Raw genomic sequence first — 16,690 nt, 5'->3', positions numbered from 1 at the left:
TAAAAGTAAGTACTCGTAAATAGATAAAATAAACATTATCTTAGTTAGAAATGCATTATTTCGCCTTAATAAATGTTCCGCAATGCGTTAGCAATGTAAAGAAGTCCGAAATATATGATTCGAAGGTGTTTCACCCATACGATAATAGTACCATGCTTAATAACTGCAGTTTTTATCTCAAATTTTGGATTATATTAACATTTTTCAAACCAAAATGTCATTTCATATACCACTTTTTCACTGCTATAACATTGAAATTTTATTTTATTTAGCACTTTTGAACCAGAAATTGACTGTTATGTGCCGTAATGTTGCTTTTTTATTTACCAAAAATATCTGTCTCTATTAATACTGTACTGAAAAAAATGAGTGATTGCTCAGATAAAATTTGAACTATTAGATCATAGAAAAGAAAGGGGTGGGGGTTAATGCTTTCCTTCTTAAGTTGAGGGTCAGGAAATGCCACAGACGATAGAATACTTACATTGCAAATGCTAGGAATATACATGTTTCTGACCACTAAGACAACGTGTTCATATTCAGAATCAAAATACAAAACACATATGTAGATATATTATATATTTGACATTCAAGAGACAAAACAAGAAAGAGGCATCTGAAGAATAAAGTGGTTAGTTTAATTGTCCCTCAGTATTATGCAAAATAAAAAGGTACGTAAATACAGGTGTTACTTTCACTTACAAAGAAAACATGGCCATGTAAAGAAAAGCATATATAAGTGTTTATTTTGTTATATCAGCAGAAATCACAGTGTGTTAGTCATTTGGTGCTATCAACAGGAAAGTCCTTTCTGAGGTAAGTAGTAGCTGGATAGTTGAGGACCCCACATTTTGTCACCTGCAAGAAACAGATGCACCTTAAGGACAACTTCTACATTCGTGGATTAATACACTTATATATCTAGGTAATTACTTTAGAAAAATGGTAGAAAATTGCACCAAATTACAAACGAGTTGAATTCATAAATAGCAACCTCATTCTTGCAGGGTTGATGCAGCTATATTTTAATTTTAATCAATCATCATAATTGTTGAGTTGATTTATGTAAAGTTATGTAAATTAAGACATGCCATTGTCTTTTACAGTAACCCCTCGAGTTATGTAAGTAATGCGTTCCGTAAACCTTTACATAACTTGAGTTTTATGTAAGTCGAATCTGTAAACTGCTTAAGTGTAACTTCGTAAGAAACCAAAATATTTATTATTATTATTATTATATGTATGTATATATATGTATTTACACAGTATTATTTTATAAATGAAACAACATGTACCAGTATCTACTTGGATATAAACTATAAAAGTATGAAAAATATATAAAACGTGAATGCTGAGTCTAGTTATATTATGTTGCTAGTAGTTGTAATTTTAGAGATATTTTACGTAACTGCGAATTTACATAAGTTGCATATTATGTAAGTTACTGTATTTTAATAAAAAAAAACTTTACAGCGTGCAACAGTCCTTTCATTCAAAGGCATTTGCAATCATTTATTGTTATTTTCTTATTAATATAATTACATAGGAGACAGGTGAGTGGAGAAGGTTATATACAGGGTGATCACAAAGTCCCATTACCCCCTATGTAATACATAGATGTTAGTGAGCACGAAGTCCCATTACCCCCTATGTATTACATAGATGTTAATGAATTGTTGTTTCTTATTGTTGCATTTACTGCCATCACGCCACCAATGTTGAGGAGAATGTCCCATCGTACATGGCGGAGAATCATACTCTGTTATGAAAACGATGGTGTACACACAGACACTCTGGACTAAATCATAACGAATAGTCACACTACCTCCGAGTTGTCCTCTGCCATGTTCTCACATTAATACAATGCGACCATCTACGACGATGTGGACATGCGATAGAGGGTAATGGGACTTTGTGATCACTCTATACACACCTCATTTGTATTCTTGTCCAGATATTATTAGAATAATTAAATCAAGAAGACTTAGGTCGGCAGGCTATGTGGCACGAATGGGAGAAGAAAGAGGATTCTTGTTGGGAAATCTAATGGTAAGAGACCTGTAGGAAGGTTAAGGCAAAGATGGAGGGATAACGTCGAGATGGACCTAAAGGAAATTGGTAAGGATGGAAAAGATTGGACTGATCTTGCCAGGATAGGGACAGATAAAAGACTTGTGTTGCTCCAGCCATAAACCTTCGGGTTTAAGAAGGCTAGAGAGTGAATTAGTTAATAATCACATATTATCCACAAAGAGCAAAGAAAAGTTTTGTGTTGCTGGTTGTTATGGTGATTTTTTTAGTCTTACAATAAGTCATATTTGTTGATTTCAGTGTATGATGGGAACACTTGCAAGTGCAAACAGCTCATTGGCCAAGGCTGCCAAATAACTCTTATTGGGTGATAGATTGTCATTGGTTTCTGGCTTTCTAGACCAGTCCACTTGTCTTTCAGGTAGCTCACCAATTTTCCTCACAATCCTGGGTCAACACTGGATCCAATTTGGGATCAAACCTGGGACCTCACACCAAGGGCTAACCAATAGTTTGTGTGGTAATTCCCTCATTTTCAATATTAGAGTAACAATAAGAAATATTCAAGTTGTATTGTAAATACATATATTTGGAGAACTAATTAACATATTCATCAACATCAAGAGCAGAAAGATTATAATGTAAATAATATTGCTGTAATTAATATTAATTGTTATATTTAAAGAAAATTTAGTACAAGCACAAGAAATTTCATCACTTCCATCACCATTTTACTACTTATTGTTTTCTGTTACCATGGTTACATTAATTTGTTTTCTTCTTTCTTTCAAATGCAACTTCTCTTTTATACAGTGTGATAAGGATATTATAACAAATGTATATATAACAGACATGTATAAGTTATAACAACATTAAGAACACAAACAACATTAACATTGAGCATTACAGTTTGAGAACTGGGAGTCTCGTGCATCTCATTTTGTTTACTCAAAATTAATAATCTTGTCCATGAGCAGATGGGAAAGTCAAGAAAAATTGAATGTGAACATTAAATAATATGAATGATTCTATCATAAAACTTCATATCATAAAACATTATTTTTGCTGTTGCTATTTGAAAATGTTTATGTTGAGTATAGGGGTCAGAAAATCCACATGGACTGGTGATCATCTGTTACAGTCCGAAAGCGAATATTTGGTGTGATATCAGGCATGATCAAATTGTTGATTGATTGATTGAGTTGGTGTTTTAAGTCCACTTTTATGCACAGAAAGGCTAATTGGGGCTGGACCTACACCTACGGTTTCAAGTGGGATCCAGACCACTAATATTGCTTTAGAATACTCAAGAATTACATGAGAATATTAGAATAGAAGTTATGTAATCACAAAATACAGTTTTTCGTGCAAAATTGGTGCAAACTAAAAAAAAAAGTTTTAATTTTGCATAATTTCCAGGTTAATTAGACTCTGCCGGCATTTTTGCGGACCCTGTGAAAGCCCAAAATGCTGGAAAAGTATCATCTGGTATCGGCAGATGACTTCCATCCTATACTTTCCAATACCGATACCACTGATATCGGCTGATACTGATACATCGACATCGGTATTGGCTGAGCTATAACCACTATATATTATTTAAATTACATATTTGTAGAATTTCAGGGAGAGGGGACTTCAGCCCCCTTAGCCCCTTACCTAGCTATGTGCCTGCCTGTAATTTGTAGTATATTTTATTGCTGGAAACAGTACAACTTTTATATAGCTATATACAGCAAACAGTTAAAGAAAAAGTATAGTTGAGCACGACATGTGTCCATGAATACTAACCTTAATATTTCCACACAGCTTCCCAGCGGGAAGCAAATGCTGGAGCAGCAAGAAGATTCTCAGCTGCTCCAGTGTAAGATGGAGAAGCAACAGCAGAACTAATGAACAAAAGAAAAGTCAGTGTAATATAAAATTAAACCCTACATTTTACAAAGAATTCTGCAATGATTTATAAATATCATAAAGACTTATGCATGGATGTTCACAAATAATTCCCAGGTAAGGGGCAAGTAAAGCATTTATTCCTTCTGAAAACGTACAGGTAAAAGTATATTTCCCCGGGCATATAGAACCATGCCATGAAGGCACATTTAGGGGATGTTGGGGTAGGACCCTACATATTCTCGATCTCGGATATGTTTGAGGTGACGTGATCAGCACCATGCACCAGTCACTTTTACCCCCCAGGTACCCATTGATTTGGGGCTGGGTGAGCCCCAGAGCCACTTTATATGGGGACAAGGTCAGAAAAATTTTGACCTTAGATCAGCCACCCTGGAAATCGAACCTGGGCCAACTGCCTGGCAGTCAGATGACTGACTAGACCACTGCAGCTCCCCCCCCCCCTTTCTGCAAGTACTTTTGGTAGCTGAGAAGACTGCAAGGCTGAGAAATGCAAAACTGACATGCCTGTTGTCGCCGTGTGCAGCCAGCTAGTCTTCCTTTCAGGGTGGCAGCGGCGTAAATAAAAAAGGCATGGTACGAAAACGCATTGCAAATGAATGGAACATATTACACAGTAACAAGTGAAAGCAAAACTAATAGTGGAGTAAAACTTCACAAATCAAAGCAATCTGCTTCCAACGTGATTAAGAAAGTAAGGGTGTGTGTGTGCTTTTTGTGTATTTCCTAGCATCTTTAATGCTTCTTTCCTGGACAAATTTATGGTCATTTTGGCTCTAAGTATACCTTTTCACACCCATAAACACAAACTTACACCCCTCAAATAAAAAATTCTGAATAAACCTTTGCTCAACCCCCAAGCTGGATTTTCGTTGCATGTTAATTCTATTGATAGTTAACCTTCAGCGACCCAGTTTACTAGATATAGTCTGCTCTATACATATACGTACATTTACTTATACACACATGACAGAACATTCATTCGATTTTTAAAACAAATTTATTTCCGAAAACACGGAAGAAGTGTGAATTCCTATGCCGTTGCTAGTCTTTGAGATGTCCCGTGGCTGACGTCATCCGTGGAGGTTCACGAATGGTTCCGAACCTTTCCAAATGCCAGACTGCACCTCACACTAAGTCCAGATTCCATTATCAGATTCTCACCCTTTTCTACAGGGACTTCTGCATGTCTGGCAACACTGAAAAATTGATCCCCAAGTCGAAGCTCCCCTCCCCACACTTCCTCCCCGTTTGCCCCGAACCTCACTCCACACTCCCAGTCTTCTCAGCTCCCAACTGTACAGACTTTAATTTACAAAAACTTACTTGTACCCCCCCTTTTTTTCAGATCAAAAATTCTGTGTAAGGGTCATGCAGCATCAAAATTTCAGTTAAGTTTATATTCCAGAAGAATAAAAAAAAAGTAAAAAAATAAAAATGAGTGTAAACCTAAAATTTCAATTTTCTATCTCCTTGTCCAAGGAACAAACAAGGTTTCTGTATGAGAGGTAAACTTAATGTGTCAAGACTAAAATTTTCACTTCATGTTCCAAGATATTTCTCATATGAGGGGTGTTAAAAGTTTTTTAACATGCTTTTTAATATATTAACCATAGGAGTAACTTCGGAAGGCAAGGGTGGCAATCATCCTCAAAAATTTTCAGGTTAATTAATATTTACAAGCTAAAGGCATTTTCGTTAACCTCCTGTAACTTGAGGTCATGTTCTACTGCTCTTCCAAAGTTAGATCCCAAGTTACTACTGATATTAATGGTATGGAATGTGAAAAAATAATAAAAAACAGTTATGTCTTGTGGTCACTCATCTGCTATATCAAGTACAAAACATATATATATAATAGTAATAAATTGGCAATAAAATAATAGTTTATTAATACTACTTTAAAATAATAATGTTATTATTGTCGTTATTTCTGCTATTTAATTAATATCAATTGTCTGACTTGCCCTCCCCTCTCCCTCTCAACAAAAAATTCTGGTAATGCCCACTTCTGATAGAACGATTGTGTCTCCTCTTTATAGACATACACTTAAATGTGTTTTTGAAACTAAAATCTTCAGTAAAGTATTTCGACCTAAAAGAAATGAAGGAGCAGGTGGTCACAGAAGATTACATAATACTGTACTGCATAATCTATATTCATCTCTAATGCTATTAGTCAAAAGGACTTTGTATTTCCTGACACTTGTTGGGAAACTTGATGGAAAGTTTTCTTGTATACATGGAAGAAGGGAACCCCTTCTGTAGCTATCACTGTTCTAGACTGGGTTTGTTTGTTGCATATATAGACACTACTTTGTAGCTTTTGTCATATGCATTTCAATTTACTTAGAGAATGAGACTTTTTGCTGTAAAAGTAGGATTGATTGATTGATTTGCTTTATTTTACTTCGCTTCTTGTGCTACTTTCGGCTAATTTGAGAAGATGGGGATGAGTGATGATGTGTGGAAATTGATGAATGGACACTCACAAACATCCATACCCAGGCCAGGATTCAAACCCGGGACCCCTGGCATCGTAGCACAATGTGCTAACTACTCCACCACTGGGGCAGCTTGTAAAAGTAGGAATCTGACATGTGGCTGATGTGGATATAAGCTATTAAGAAGAAATTTACAAAAGCAATTATAAAGGGTGTCTCATAAATATTTTTGTTTTTGAATGAATCCACCCTCTGGGGCAATTCGCACATTACGGAGAAGAGATAGATTGCAAACGCTTGGCAACATTGTTAATATTTAGTTGCCATCAGTGGCGGTCCCTCGATGGAACAGAGGAAACAGGCTGTTCCCTCCTACTTATCGCCCATTGAAGCTATTTAAATTATCTATATTAACATAGTAAGAACATTTCTATCTCCCGAAATGAACATTTCCAAAAGTAACGCTGAAGAAAAACTTTCACTGTGACTTCACCTACCCTCGAAGTTCCACCCTCTACGGACTGATGCCGAGTATTTCCAACCACACACAAAGGTAAACGATCCTCACCACAGAAGTTGAACTCTCTAGCTGTTCCCTGCTGCAAGAGACATAGCGAATTCATTTTCCTTCGAATTTTTGCTATGTGCTAAAGTTTAATTGCGTCGTAGTGATAGTTTTGAGTGTAGTAAGTCCATAGTTTCCTAATTTCATTGCAAAATTGCGTCTGTCATTCATAATGAACTGGAAAAATCTTCTACAATCTAAGCGTCTGCTAAATGCCTTGGCTAAACGGTGTGAAATAGCTTCTGACGAAACAGCTCGCGTCTACCTGTTCCACCAGCCCCAAACCAAGACGCGTGCAGCAGCAGGACAAGAAAGCGAATGTTGCGAGCATAGGGTTGCAAATGTTGTATGAACGACCGGCTGAAGACGAAAGCTTTTAGTTCATTGAACTTTACAGAAAAGACAGCAAACCAATACCTATACTAAGTGGATTAAAAACTAGAACGAAATCATACACAAGGCATTTTCAAACAAGTTACTACAACTCTGTAAAATGATTAACTGGATACTCTTCCAGTGGCAAATTATTGTTGTCCTTGTTTGTTCCCGAGAAGGGAGTTTGGAACAGTTCGGGTTTTGTCACAATTTCTACAAATCTAGTGGACGTCATGAAAAAACTTGCCCATCTGAATGTCATTATTGCATTAAGGACATTTGAATTACAAGAATACTCAAATCAACAAAAAATGTCAACTTAATCTACAAATAGAGAGATGAAACAGGTTTCGACAAAAGATTTTTTTCCTCTGACCACTCATAAATTGCTTTCATTATTTTTTTTCTTTGTTGTGCATCAACAATTTTGTTTTTAATGTTTTCTTTAAATTATATCATATTTGCTTTAACAATATTATTGTCATAATTTTAACGTGCTTCATGTATGTCACTTCTGACAATTTGTAACATATGTATCGTATATATATTTGGTTCATTTCAGTAAGGGTTGAATTTTACTTGGTCTACTGTATTATATTACGACAGGTAGGGGAGGGGGAAGGCAAGTGCAGGTCACCTGTTCCCCTGCCTGATTTAGCACCGCACGCCAGTGGTTGCCATGGAGCGCTTTATGGGGCAGCAACATGCTTTTTGTGTTCGTGCATTTTATGAACATAATGATTCTTATGTTGTTGTGCGTCATTTGTACCAGGATCATTATAACCTGGCATGAATGAGAGATGTCTCAAGTGCAAATTTAATTAAATATTTGGTGAGAAAGTTTGAAAACACTGGAAACACTATGACGAGTAAACTGCCGGGACGTCCAAGGTCATCAAGATCAAACAGAAACGTTGACTGTGTGCACCAGTCTGCTATTCCTCATGCAATGCTTCGGCGAGTGATCAGAAACTTTTGTTCAAGAATAATTGAATGTGAAAACATGAACAGTCACCATTTGTCCAATACTCTATTCCATAAATAAAAAAATAATGTTTAAGCTTTCTTTTGGTAATTAATTTATCTTTATACAAAAAATGTAAGTATTTACTTTAATAGTTTTAAAAACAAAAAATATTTCTGAGACACCCCTTACAAGTACATACAGCACACCATATCTCATTTATATTTCTGGAATATTACAATATCTCAGTTACATTACATATATGTAATTGTAATGTTTCTCTCTCATGTACGTTGTATGTATGCTATGTGTATACACAGCAGAGCTGTTTGATATTCACTACTTTGTTACAGTAATCTGTTAAGCGAAAAGAAAGATTGAGGCAAATTTTATTGATTAAATAAATTTAATAAAACACTAAAGATAAATGAAAATTTTCACATATTTTCTGCATGCTATTAGGCTGTAATGAATAGCATACAATTGGCTTCATCACCTGCTTTCACTACCCCATGCAATGAATACACACCATTCTGCCCTCGGTTCTTATGAAGGCTGTCTGCAGAGATGTTTGGTCGAGCTTTGGGGCTAGCTGGAGAATGGTTTAACATGGTGACATAGTGAGGTGGCTGGGGGGATGCTTTGCAAAAATTCCAATATAAAATAACCACTTTGTCAAATGTTTTACCAAAGAGTCGATCAGAAACCATCAAGACTGTTTTTTTTAGAAAGACACACCACCAAACCACTAAAGCTCTCAATAAGCACTTGAACTGCATTTAAGGACAAATCTACCTAACATACATTAAAAACATTTTAGTGTTTGAGAGAAAAGTTCTTGTGAAACACCGTCTAGAATTCTCTGATTTCTGGGACTATGAGAAAATACTGTATACATAGCATCTAAGAGACTGGATGTGAAAAATATCTACCATAAACTGCTTAACCATATAATATATATTTATATATATTGCAATGGGGCTCTAAAATTAACTGAACTGAACTGAAACCCTAAGTATGATATATTTAATCATGTACATCCCCTTGGTGGGAAATAGTTGTCCCTGTTTAGAATGTGTTATTCATAACCAGAGGGTGGGATGGTTCAAGACAGAGGGAAATGAATCTCTCCTATCCCCTCTCCCCTTCCCTGCAAATCACACCCTGACAACATATAAATATGTGGTACATGGAAGAAAAAACATCCAATGAAATCTAATGTAAAAGACAAATTGATGATGAACCTGTTTATGTTGTTACATGATAACAGAAGTGAAGAAACAAATGAAAAATTGCACAGATACTCACAGCTGTTGCACTCCAGAAAATGTCATGTCTTTTGCATCAGTGACTCTTTTTAAGTTATGCACAGAATATCTGTTGTACAGGCCCCAAATGCTGTCCATCATTTTGCTGTTGTACTTTGCTGGTGGATGCTCCAGGTCTGAAAAGAAAGCATAACAGATGATGTAGAATGGGACAAAAAAAGGCCAATACTATTCTACATTTGTATAAATCATCAAATGCCTAAACTTACTGAACCAACACTCTGAAAAACATACATGATCAACTGGATTCAATTTGTGCAAATCAGTCAAGCTAAATTCATTATGTATGTAACCTCCTGCTTACTAATATTGATTGATTGATTGCGTTGGTGTTTTAAGTCCACTTTATGCACAGTAAGGCTAATTGGCACTAGACCTACAGTTTAAAGTGGGATGTGAACCACTATGTGCTGTCTCAGGGTATCGAACCCAGGACTCCTTGATTACAAGGCGACGATGCTACCACTGTGCCATTGGGGAAGCCCAGTAATATTGAAATGCATGATACACCACACACACACCCATACACACAGAGAAGTGTCACAAATGGAGTAAGCCACCATCTTTAAAATTTAATGTAACAGAAAACATCAAAAGATTTTGTGAAAACAATGATGACTTTGAATTACCTGATGATATTTGGGATTCATAATTTTAAATAAAAATAAAACAGACTGCTTCTTTTCACAGTTAAGTTGCTATGTAACATTGACAACATCCACTATATAACGGATTCTTTTTGTTTAAAAAATTGCTAACCATTGTTATAACTGTATCTTTAGTCAAAATGAAAATAAATGTCTGATGAAGGGAGCGTGTGTTCTACTGAAACGTCACAACGAAAAACTGTTTTCTTATGCTTGTAATAACCGTAAACTACATGAAAATAACAAAAATTGATTGATTGATTGAATATGTAATTTTGGGTGCATCAGCACTTAGGCTATTTTCTACCCATCACATTATAGGAGGGGCAGCTCCTAACCATAAGTAAAATACCGTATAACTCACATAACAGAACTGTAATGTCGAGGGACTAAAATATTCTGACTTGGGTTAAAAGCTGAGGCTGTAAAGGGACACTCAGCACACAAAAGGACAAAACACGGGACAATACACACGGAGCCCTATTAGGATTATACAGGCCATAGACCCAGATGGCAGAGCCTCGTTAGTCTGCAAAATGCAGTCCAGGGTGTACAACATGGAAGTGAGATTGACAATTGGGTGTACTACGTGAAAGGGTCACCCCTTATGCTCCTGAGGGACAAAAAAAATATTGCAACTTTGGTAATATATAGTTTTTCACCACTTCTGTTGTCTTCACACAAACATTGGAAGGGGGAGGAAGGAATTGATTGATTGATTTTTCAGTAAGGAGAAAACATCAGTTCTTCCTGAAAGAGTTGTTCTATTAAATTACTATTATTGTCAGTTTGCAGAGAAATATAGGGTGAGGCAGTCAAACGGGAAGATTTAAAAAAATCACAAAAAATAGAGAGAATATTAATTAATTTTTGAACATGAATGTACTGTACATGAGTTGAAATTACTAGTGTACCTGAAAAATGTTCATGGTGTCAGTAAGATTGTGTCCTAGGTGTTGCACACATTGTCGGAGTCTCAGAGTATATCTGCCCATGACGCTTCGTAGCATCTCCAACGGAATGTTGAGGATCTCTTGCCGAATTCGCTCCTTCAAATTATCCCTGGTTCTTGAAGTGTTGTCCTTGAATACTTTGGATTTTTAGGTAACCCCCAAAGAAAAAAGCCAGGAGCTGTCAAATCGGGTGAATGGGCAGGCCACGGAATATCGCCGAATGTGCTGATGAGACAACCATAAAATGCGAGTCTAAGCACATCCATAGACACTCTGGCAGTATGGGTAGTTGCATCATCTTGCTGGAAGAGTGCTTCTTCATCTGAGTCATAGTCATCGAGGACACGCAGGAAAAAGGTTACCAATGTCAGCATAACGTCATGGGCGGATTTACTCTGAGACTCTGACAATGTGTGCAAAACCAAGGACGCCATCTTACTGACACCATATTAAAAAAAATAACATTTTTCAGGTACACTAGAAATTTCAACACATGTACAGTACATTCATGATCAAAAATTAACTAATATTTGTTTTCTCTATTTTTTGTGAATTTTTTAAATCTTCCCATTTGACTGCCTCACCCGATAGATCTAATAATATTATTACTCGCTTCACTTCCAATGCAATTTTTTCTGTAGGATTCGCATCAAATTTTTACTCATCCTTACAAGAAGTTTATGCATATGTTCTGTTCAAAATGATGCAATATACAAGTTATACCATGCCTAACATGCATTCAAACACAAACCGCCTGACTTCAGTGTGTATGAGGAGCCATATATGGGTTGGGGAGGGGGTGGAGAGGGGCAGGCATCAGGGTAAAAGAAGAGCTTAATGAGTAAAACAGAAAGACATTGGAAGGGAGTAAACGTCATAACTACCTTCAAAGTATTGGCAATTAGATTAGTCTTACTGTCAGTTTGCAAAGAAATAGACTTAAATTGTCTTGCTTGCTTCACTTGCAAATAAACCTAAATTGTCCATTTTTGGATGCTTTGGATGCTATTACTGTAATGCCTCTTACAATTAGTTTTGCAAGGTGGAGAGGAGCTAAGGCACTGATTTGAATTTCACATAAAATTGTAGATCCAGTTCCAATTTACCTGATGTGAAAAAGTAAGACTTGATGGTATTATTACATTTTTCATGAACGTCTGCTTGCCCAGAATCAATCTGTGTAAAGAATTTAACTTGAGAGGGAGGGATACTAACTTTTATGGAGGGAGATGCATTATAGGCTTTGGGAGGATGGTGCACACCCACAAGTATAGATCCACCAACTCATCTGAAACTCTGGCGTGGGAGCAGTGGTGCTATTGTCGCTAGTTAAAAGTTACGGGGAAGCCTGTAGTTCGCATATTTTCCAAGGTTTCAGAAAGCTTGGTGGATCTACAAAATCTTCGACACTTATATTTAATTAATGAACAACTAGTAATCAATTATCACCTCATATACACGTTTTTTATTATAATAATTTAGTTCATAAGATTTGGTCTTGCAGGCCTGGAAGCCTGTGTGTGGAAGCCTGGTGTTAAAAACATTATAAGGACACTCTATATATTACAGTTATAATTTTAGTCAGAGTTTTACCTTTCTCAATGTATTTTCGCCTTAGTGCAGACGTAGGGCGTAAATGCCCAAGTCTTCCTCCTAATTCCTAGCCTGCCTGTTCAACATTGTAATACATTTGTATAACAGAATAATCTAATGAAAGATAATAAATAGAAGTGCCAGTAATTGCACAGGCAACCAATATGTATGACATATTTATGCACACGTTTGTACATGAAGGAGATTAAAGATCTGTACAAGAAAGAAACCACTGTTGCAGCATAATATAACTAATAACTAGGACAAAAGTAAACAAAACAAAAATGGCTGATCTTGTGTACTTTAAGCACAATCTATGGTTCTGTTTTGATCGGGTGCACTTATATTGCCATTAACCCTAGAACAGTACCGTGTTCTAATATTACAGTGTAACTAGTGCTACTAGTAAATTTTACATACATGAAGGAATCTATTTTTAACCCAACCTCTACATCATGAAAACGAAATGACGATTCTTTGTGAACATTATTTTGTTTATTTTCCTTACATTGGAATGTTTTTCTTCATTTTAAAATGTATAAACATGGTTTTATAAGAGAATGTCTTGATTGACAAGCCCGTAGAGTAAAGACGCCTAATATGAGACACATTTTTTTATGTGACAATTACAGCCAACAATGATGTAACAATGTGAATGTGACAAATGCATACAATGGCCAGACATGTTGTTGTTGAAATTCAATAACTAAAATTGCCCTAGAATGTTCTTGAAAAACATAGTGATACAAAATACAAAACTATGTAAAAATGAGGTTTGAGAAAATGGGGTCCTAATATGAGATACTACATTCACTTGCAAGTAAGTCATCACTGAAGTAAGCACTGCTTACTTCAATTCATACGATACATAATGCACATGAAGCACACTAGTCTTGGCACCTGGTCACTTCACCTGCATGCACATGAAGTGTCCAAAGTATCTTTTATCCATTTCTATGCAATATGACTCCAATGCATCTTCAATTTCTGGTGGAAGAACTGGTTTTCTGCTTAAGGTGAGTAACACTAGTTGTTCAGGTGGTCTCGGGTCCTTTACATATCATAAAAATACTTTTGCCTAAATCAGAACATTCACTTAATCTCGATGTGCTGAGACTTTATAAATCTAAGCTACCTTAATATGAGACATATCTCGTATTGGGAACCACTCACTGTCTCATATTTGGAGAATTGGTACACGAATAAACAACCACCATGTTTTCATTTAAATTTGCCATCACGAATCTTCAAAAACTGACAGCACACTGCTTGGTTCATTACCTTTAACTGTACATCAATGATTTTATGTCTCCCAATTAACTTACCTGCGAAACCCGCAATGTTTTCCACCTCTGCAAAATATTCTGCCTTGACAAAATGCTTCCAACACGTCCTACATCTACACTGTTCAACGACCACAGCACATTTTCTCAGAGACTAACAGAGTTGCCAAGTGCTATGTATCTGATGTGTCATTGATTGCCTGTGGCGTCACATATGCAAGATCGGATGCTATCTCATATTAGGGACCATCTTCTTTACTCTATGTACATTAAGAATGAAGGCGCAAAGTTTGAACAATGAAAAAAAAAACAATTATAATATTCATAATGCTGTAAATAAGGAACGAAAGTAATTTCGTAAACTCTTACTAGAAAATAGTGCATGCTTCTAAACTTTTGTTTTCAAAATCTAACTATCCAAATTGAATTTATGAATGTCAAAATTACGTGAAAGATTTTTCTCATTTTGCTAGAGCTACGTAAAATTGACGTACAGTGCACAACATAACAAACCAAATGAAGATGATCAGCACTTGCACCCTCCTCACCACAGTTCTGCCTCGCGTCTGACAGAATGGCCGAGGCACAGCTAGGCAGAAGGGAAGTGGGTGCAAGGTGGGAGGTAGGGGAGGGATTTGAGTGCAAAGCATACATAAATTTTACAAACACTAAGTTGCTGACCAAGGCAATTTATTATTAAGATAAAAACACTTAACAGGTAACATTTCAACCCTGTATCAGGGTCTTCCTCAGACGAAGAACTAAACTAAAATGATGAAATATACTACACACAGTAGGGTCACTAGCTACACAACAACAAATCAAGTTGACAGTCCTTATCTAGGAAGATTTCTCCATAGGAATTAAACATATCACCTCCTGACAGTTGTTGACTAATTGGTCTACTAAACTGACAGGTGATTGACAGGTCAAGATTAGCAAGAGTCTAGAACCACCTGCTTACCACTCCCCCACCTCCTGCCTTTTTGGTTATGGATGAATACCTCCTCCTCTGGTCTTCTTCTTTTCTCTTCTTTCTTTCTTGTTCATACTTCTTTTTTCTTCATCCTTTCAACTTTCTCTAACACACTCTTCCATTCCTTGTTTATCTTGAGTCCTCCATTCCAATTCATGATGTCTTCTCCTTTCTTTTCTATTTCTTTGGCCTCCTTCCATTTTCTCACTAGTTCTCTCGTCTCTTTTCCTATTCGCCTAGCCGAATCCCATTCAACTTCATGTCCTGTTTCTCTAGTGTGTTTGAATATGGCATTCCTGTCTCTCTTCAATCTCACATCATCCATGTGTTGCTTTAACCTGTCTTTAAGTCTCTTCTTCGTTTCCCCTATATATACACTTTCACATCCTCTGCACTTCACCTCGTAGATAACCCCTTCCTCTTCTTCCTCTCTCTTTTCTTCTTTCTTCTTGCTGGCTATACTTAAAATAGTGCGTCCTCCCTTCCTGCAAGTTCTTATACCCACTTTCCTCAGCACTTTGCATATCTTCTCTGTGGCATCGCCGATACTTCTTATACCAAACCATCTCTCTTTTCTTTTTCTTCCTTCTCTTCCAGTCCTCTCTCTTTTATCTCTTTCCTTCTTCTGTTGATGTTGTGTCTGTCTTTCTTTTCATAGCGTTTCTCTTCTAGTTGTTCCCACAGGCTATTAATCTTGGTTTCTTCTTCCCCTTTCTCTGTGCATATCTTCTTTATTCGGTCTTCCATGTTCCTTATAAAATTACGTTTAGTTCCATCACCCACATCACTCCTTTTGTGGCAGAACACTCCTGCCGAACACTTCTTTTGATACCATGTAGCCACAATCCCCATTCCTCTCTTCTTTTTCATCTCAATATCCAAGAAATTTAATGTTCCTTCCTGTTCCGTTTCGAGCTCAAGGAATATCCCTGCTTTCTCATCTTCTACATCTTTAACAAGCTTACTTAGCTGCCTTTTCGTTCCCTTCCATATCCCAAAACAATCATCCACATATCTACAAAACAGACTTAACTTATCTCCTCCTTTCACTATCATTTCCTTCTCCCATTCATTCATAACTAATTCCGCCAGCACAGGGCTCAAACAAGAGCCTATATTCAGACCTTCACTAATCTTGATGATTTTACTCCCCACTCTGCTGTAGCCATTTTCCCAAATGGTTTCCAGCGCTTGTACCACTCTCTCACTATCCCATTCTCCTATAATGCTTTTCCCCACTTTCTTCCTCACTATATCCACTATGTGTCCCCTTTTGATGCTCGGGAACATGCTTCTCATGTCTAGGCTAAACATTGTGATTTTATCCCCAGACTCCTTCAGACCTTTTATAAGGTCCACCACCTGCTCACTGTTTTTCTGCTTTCTTGTTCTCTCACTAACACTTCAATTACCTTTTTTAACTTCTCCAATGGTTCCAAAATATTGTCCCTGCAATTCATCACTGGTCTCAAATTTATCTCTTCTTTATGTATTTTGGGAAAGCCTTTTAAACTGGGCAGTCTTCCTGCCTCCTTCGTGAGCTTTTTAAACCCCCTCCTTCCACAATCTTTTATGATCTTTTCTCTAATATTGCGTTCCTCTTCCATTCCACCAATT

At 36.6% G+C, this 16,690-nt stretch overlaps 1 protein-coding gene across 1 annotated transcript in view; it reads right to left on the bottom strand.

Annotated features, from left to right (window-relative positions):
• Positions 1 to 562: 562 nt before the first annotated feature.
• LOC145981834 (uncharacterized) overlaps positions 563 to 16,690 on the bottom strand; it is a 36,423-nt gene continuing 20,295 nt past the window's right edge. Inside the window, exons 3-5 of the mRNA XM_083115275.1 lie at positions 9,602 to 9,737; positions 3,823 to 3,920; positions 563 to 858 (exon numbers count right to left, since the gene is read on the bottom strand). Coding sequence (XP_082971401.1) covers positions 3,824 to 3,920; positions 9,602 to 9,737 — 233 coding nt within the window. The 3' untranslated portion in view covers positions 563 to 858; position 3,823. The remainder of the gene's footprint in view (positions 859 to 3,822; positions 3,921 to 9,601; positions 9,738 to 16,690) is intronic.

Source organism: Lepisma saccharinum, chromosome 30, assembly GCF_977018435.1.
Source record: "Lepisma saccharinum chromosome 30, izLepSacc3.1, whole genome shotgun sequence".
NCBI lineage: Eukaryota > Metazoa > Arthropoda > Insecta > Zygentoma > Lepismatidae > Lepisma > Lepisma saccharinum.
This window is presented reverse-complemented; position numbering and strand designations above follow the sequence as displayed.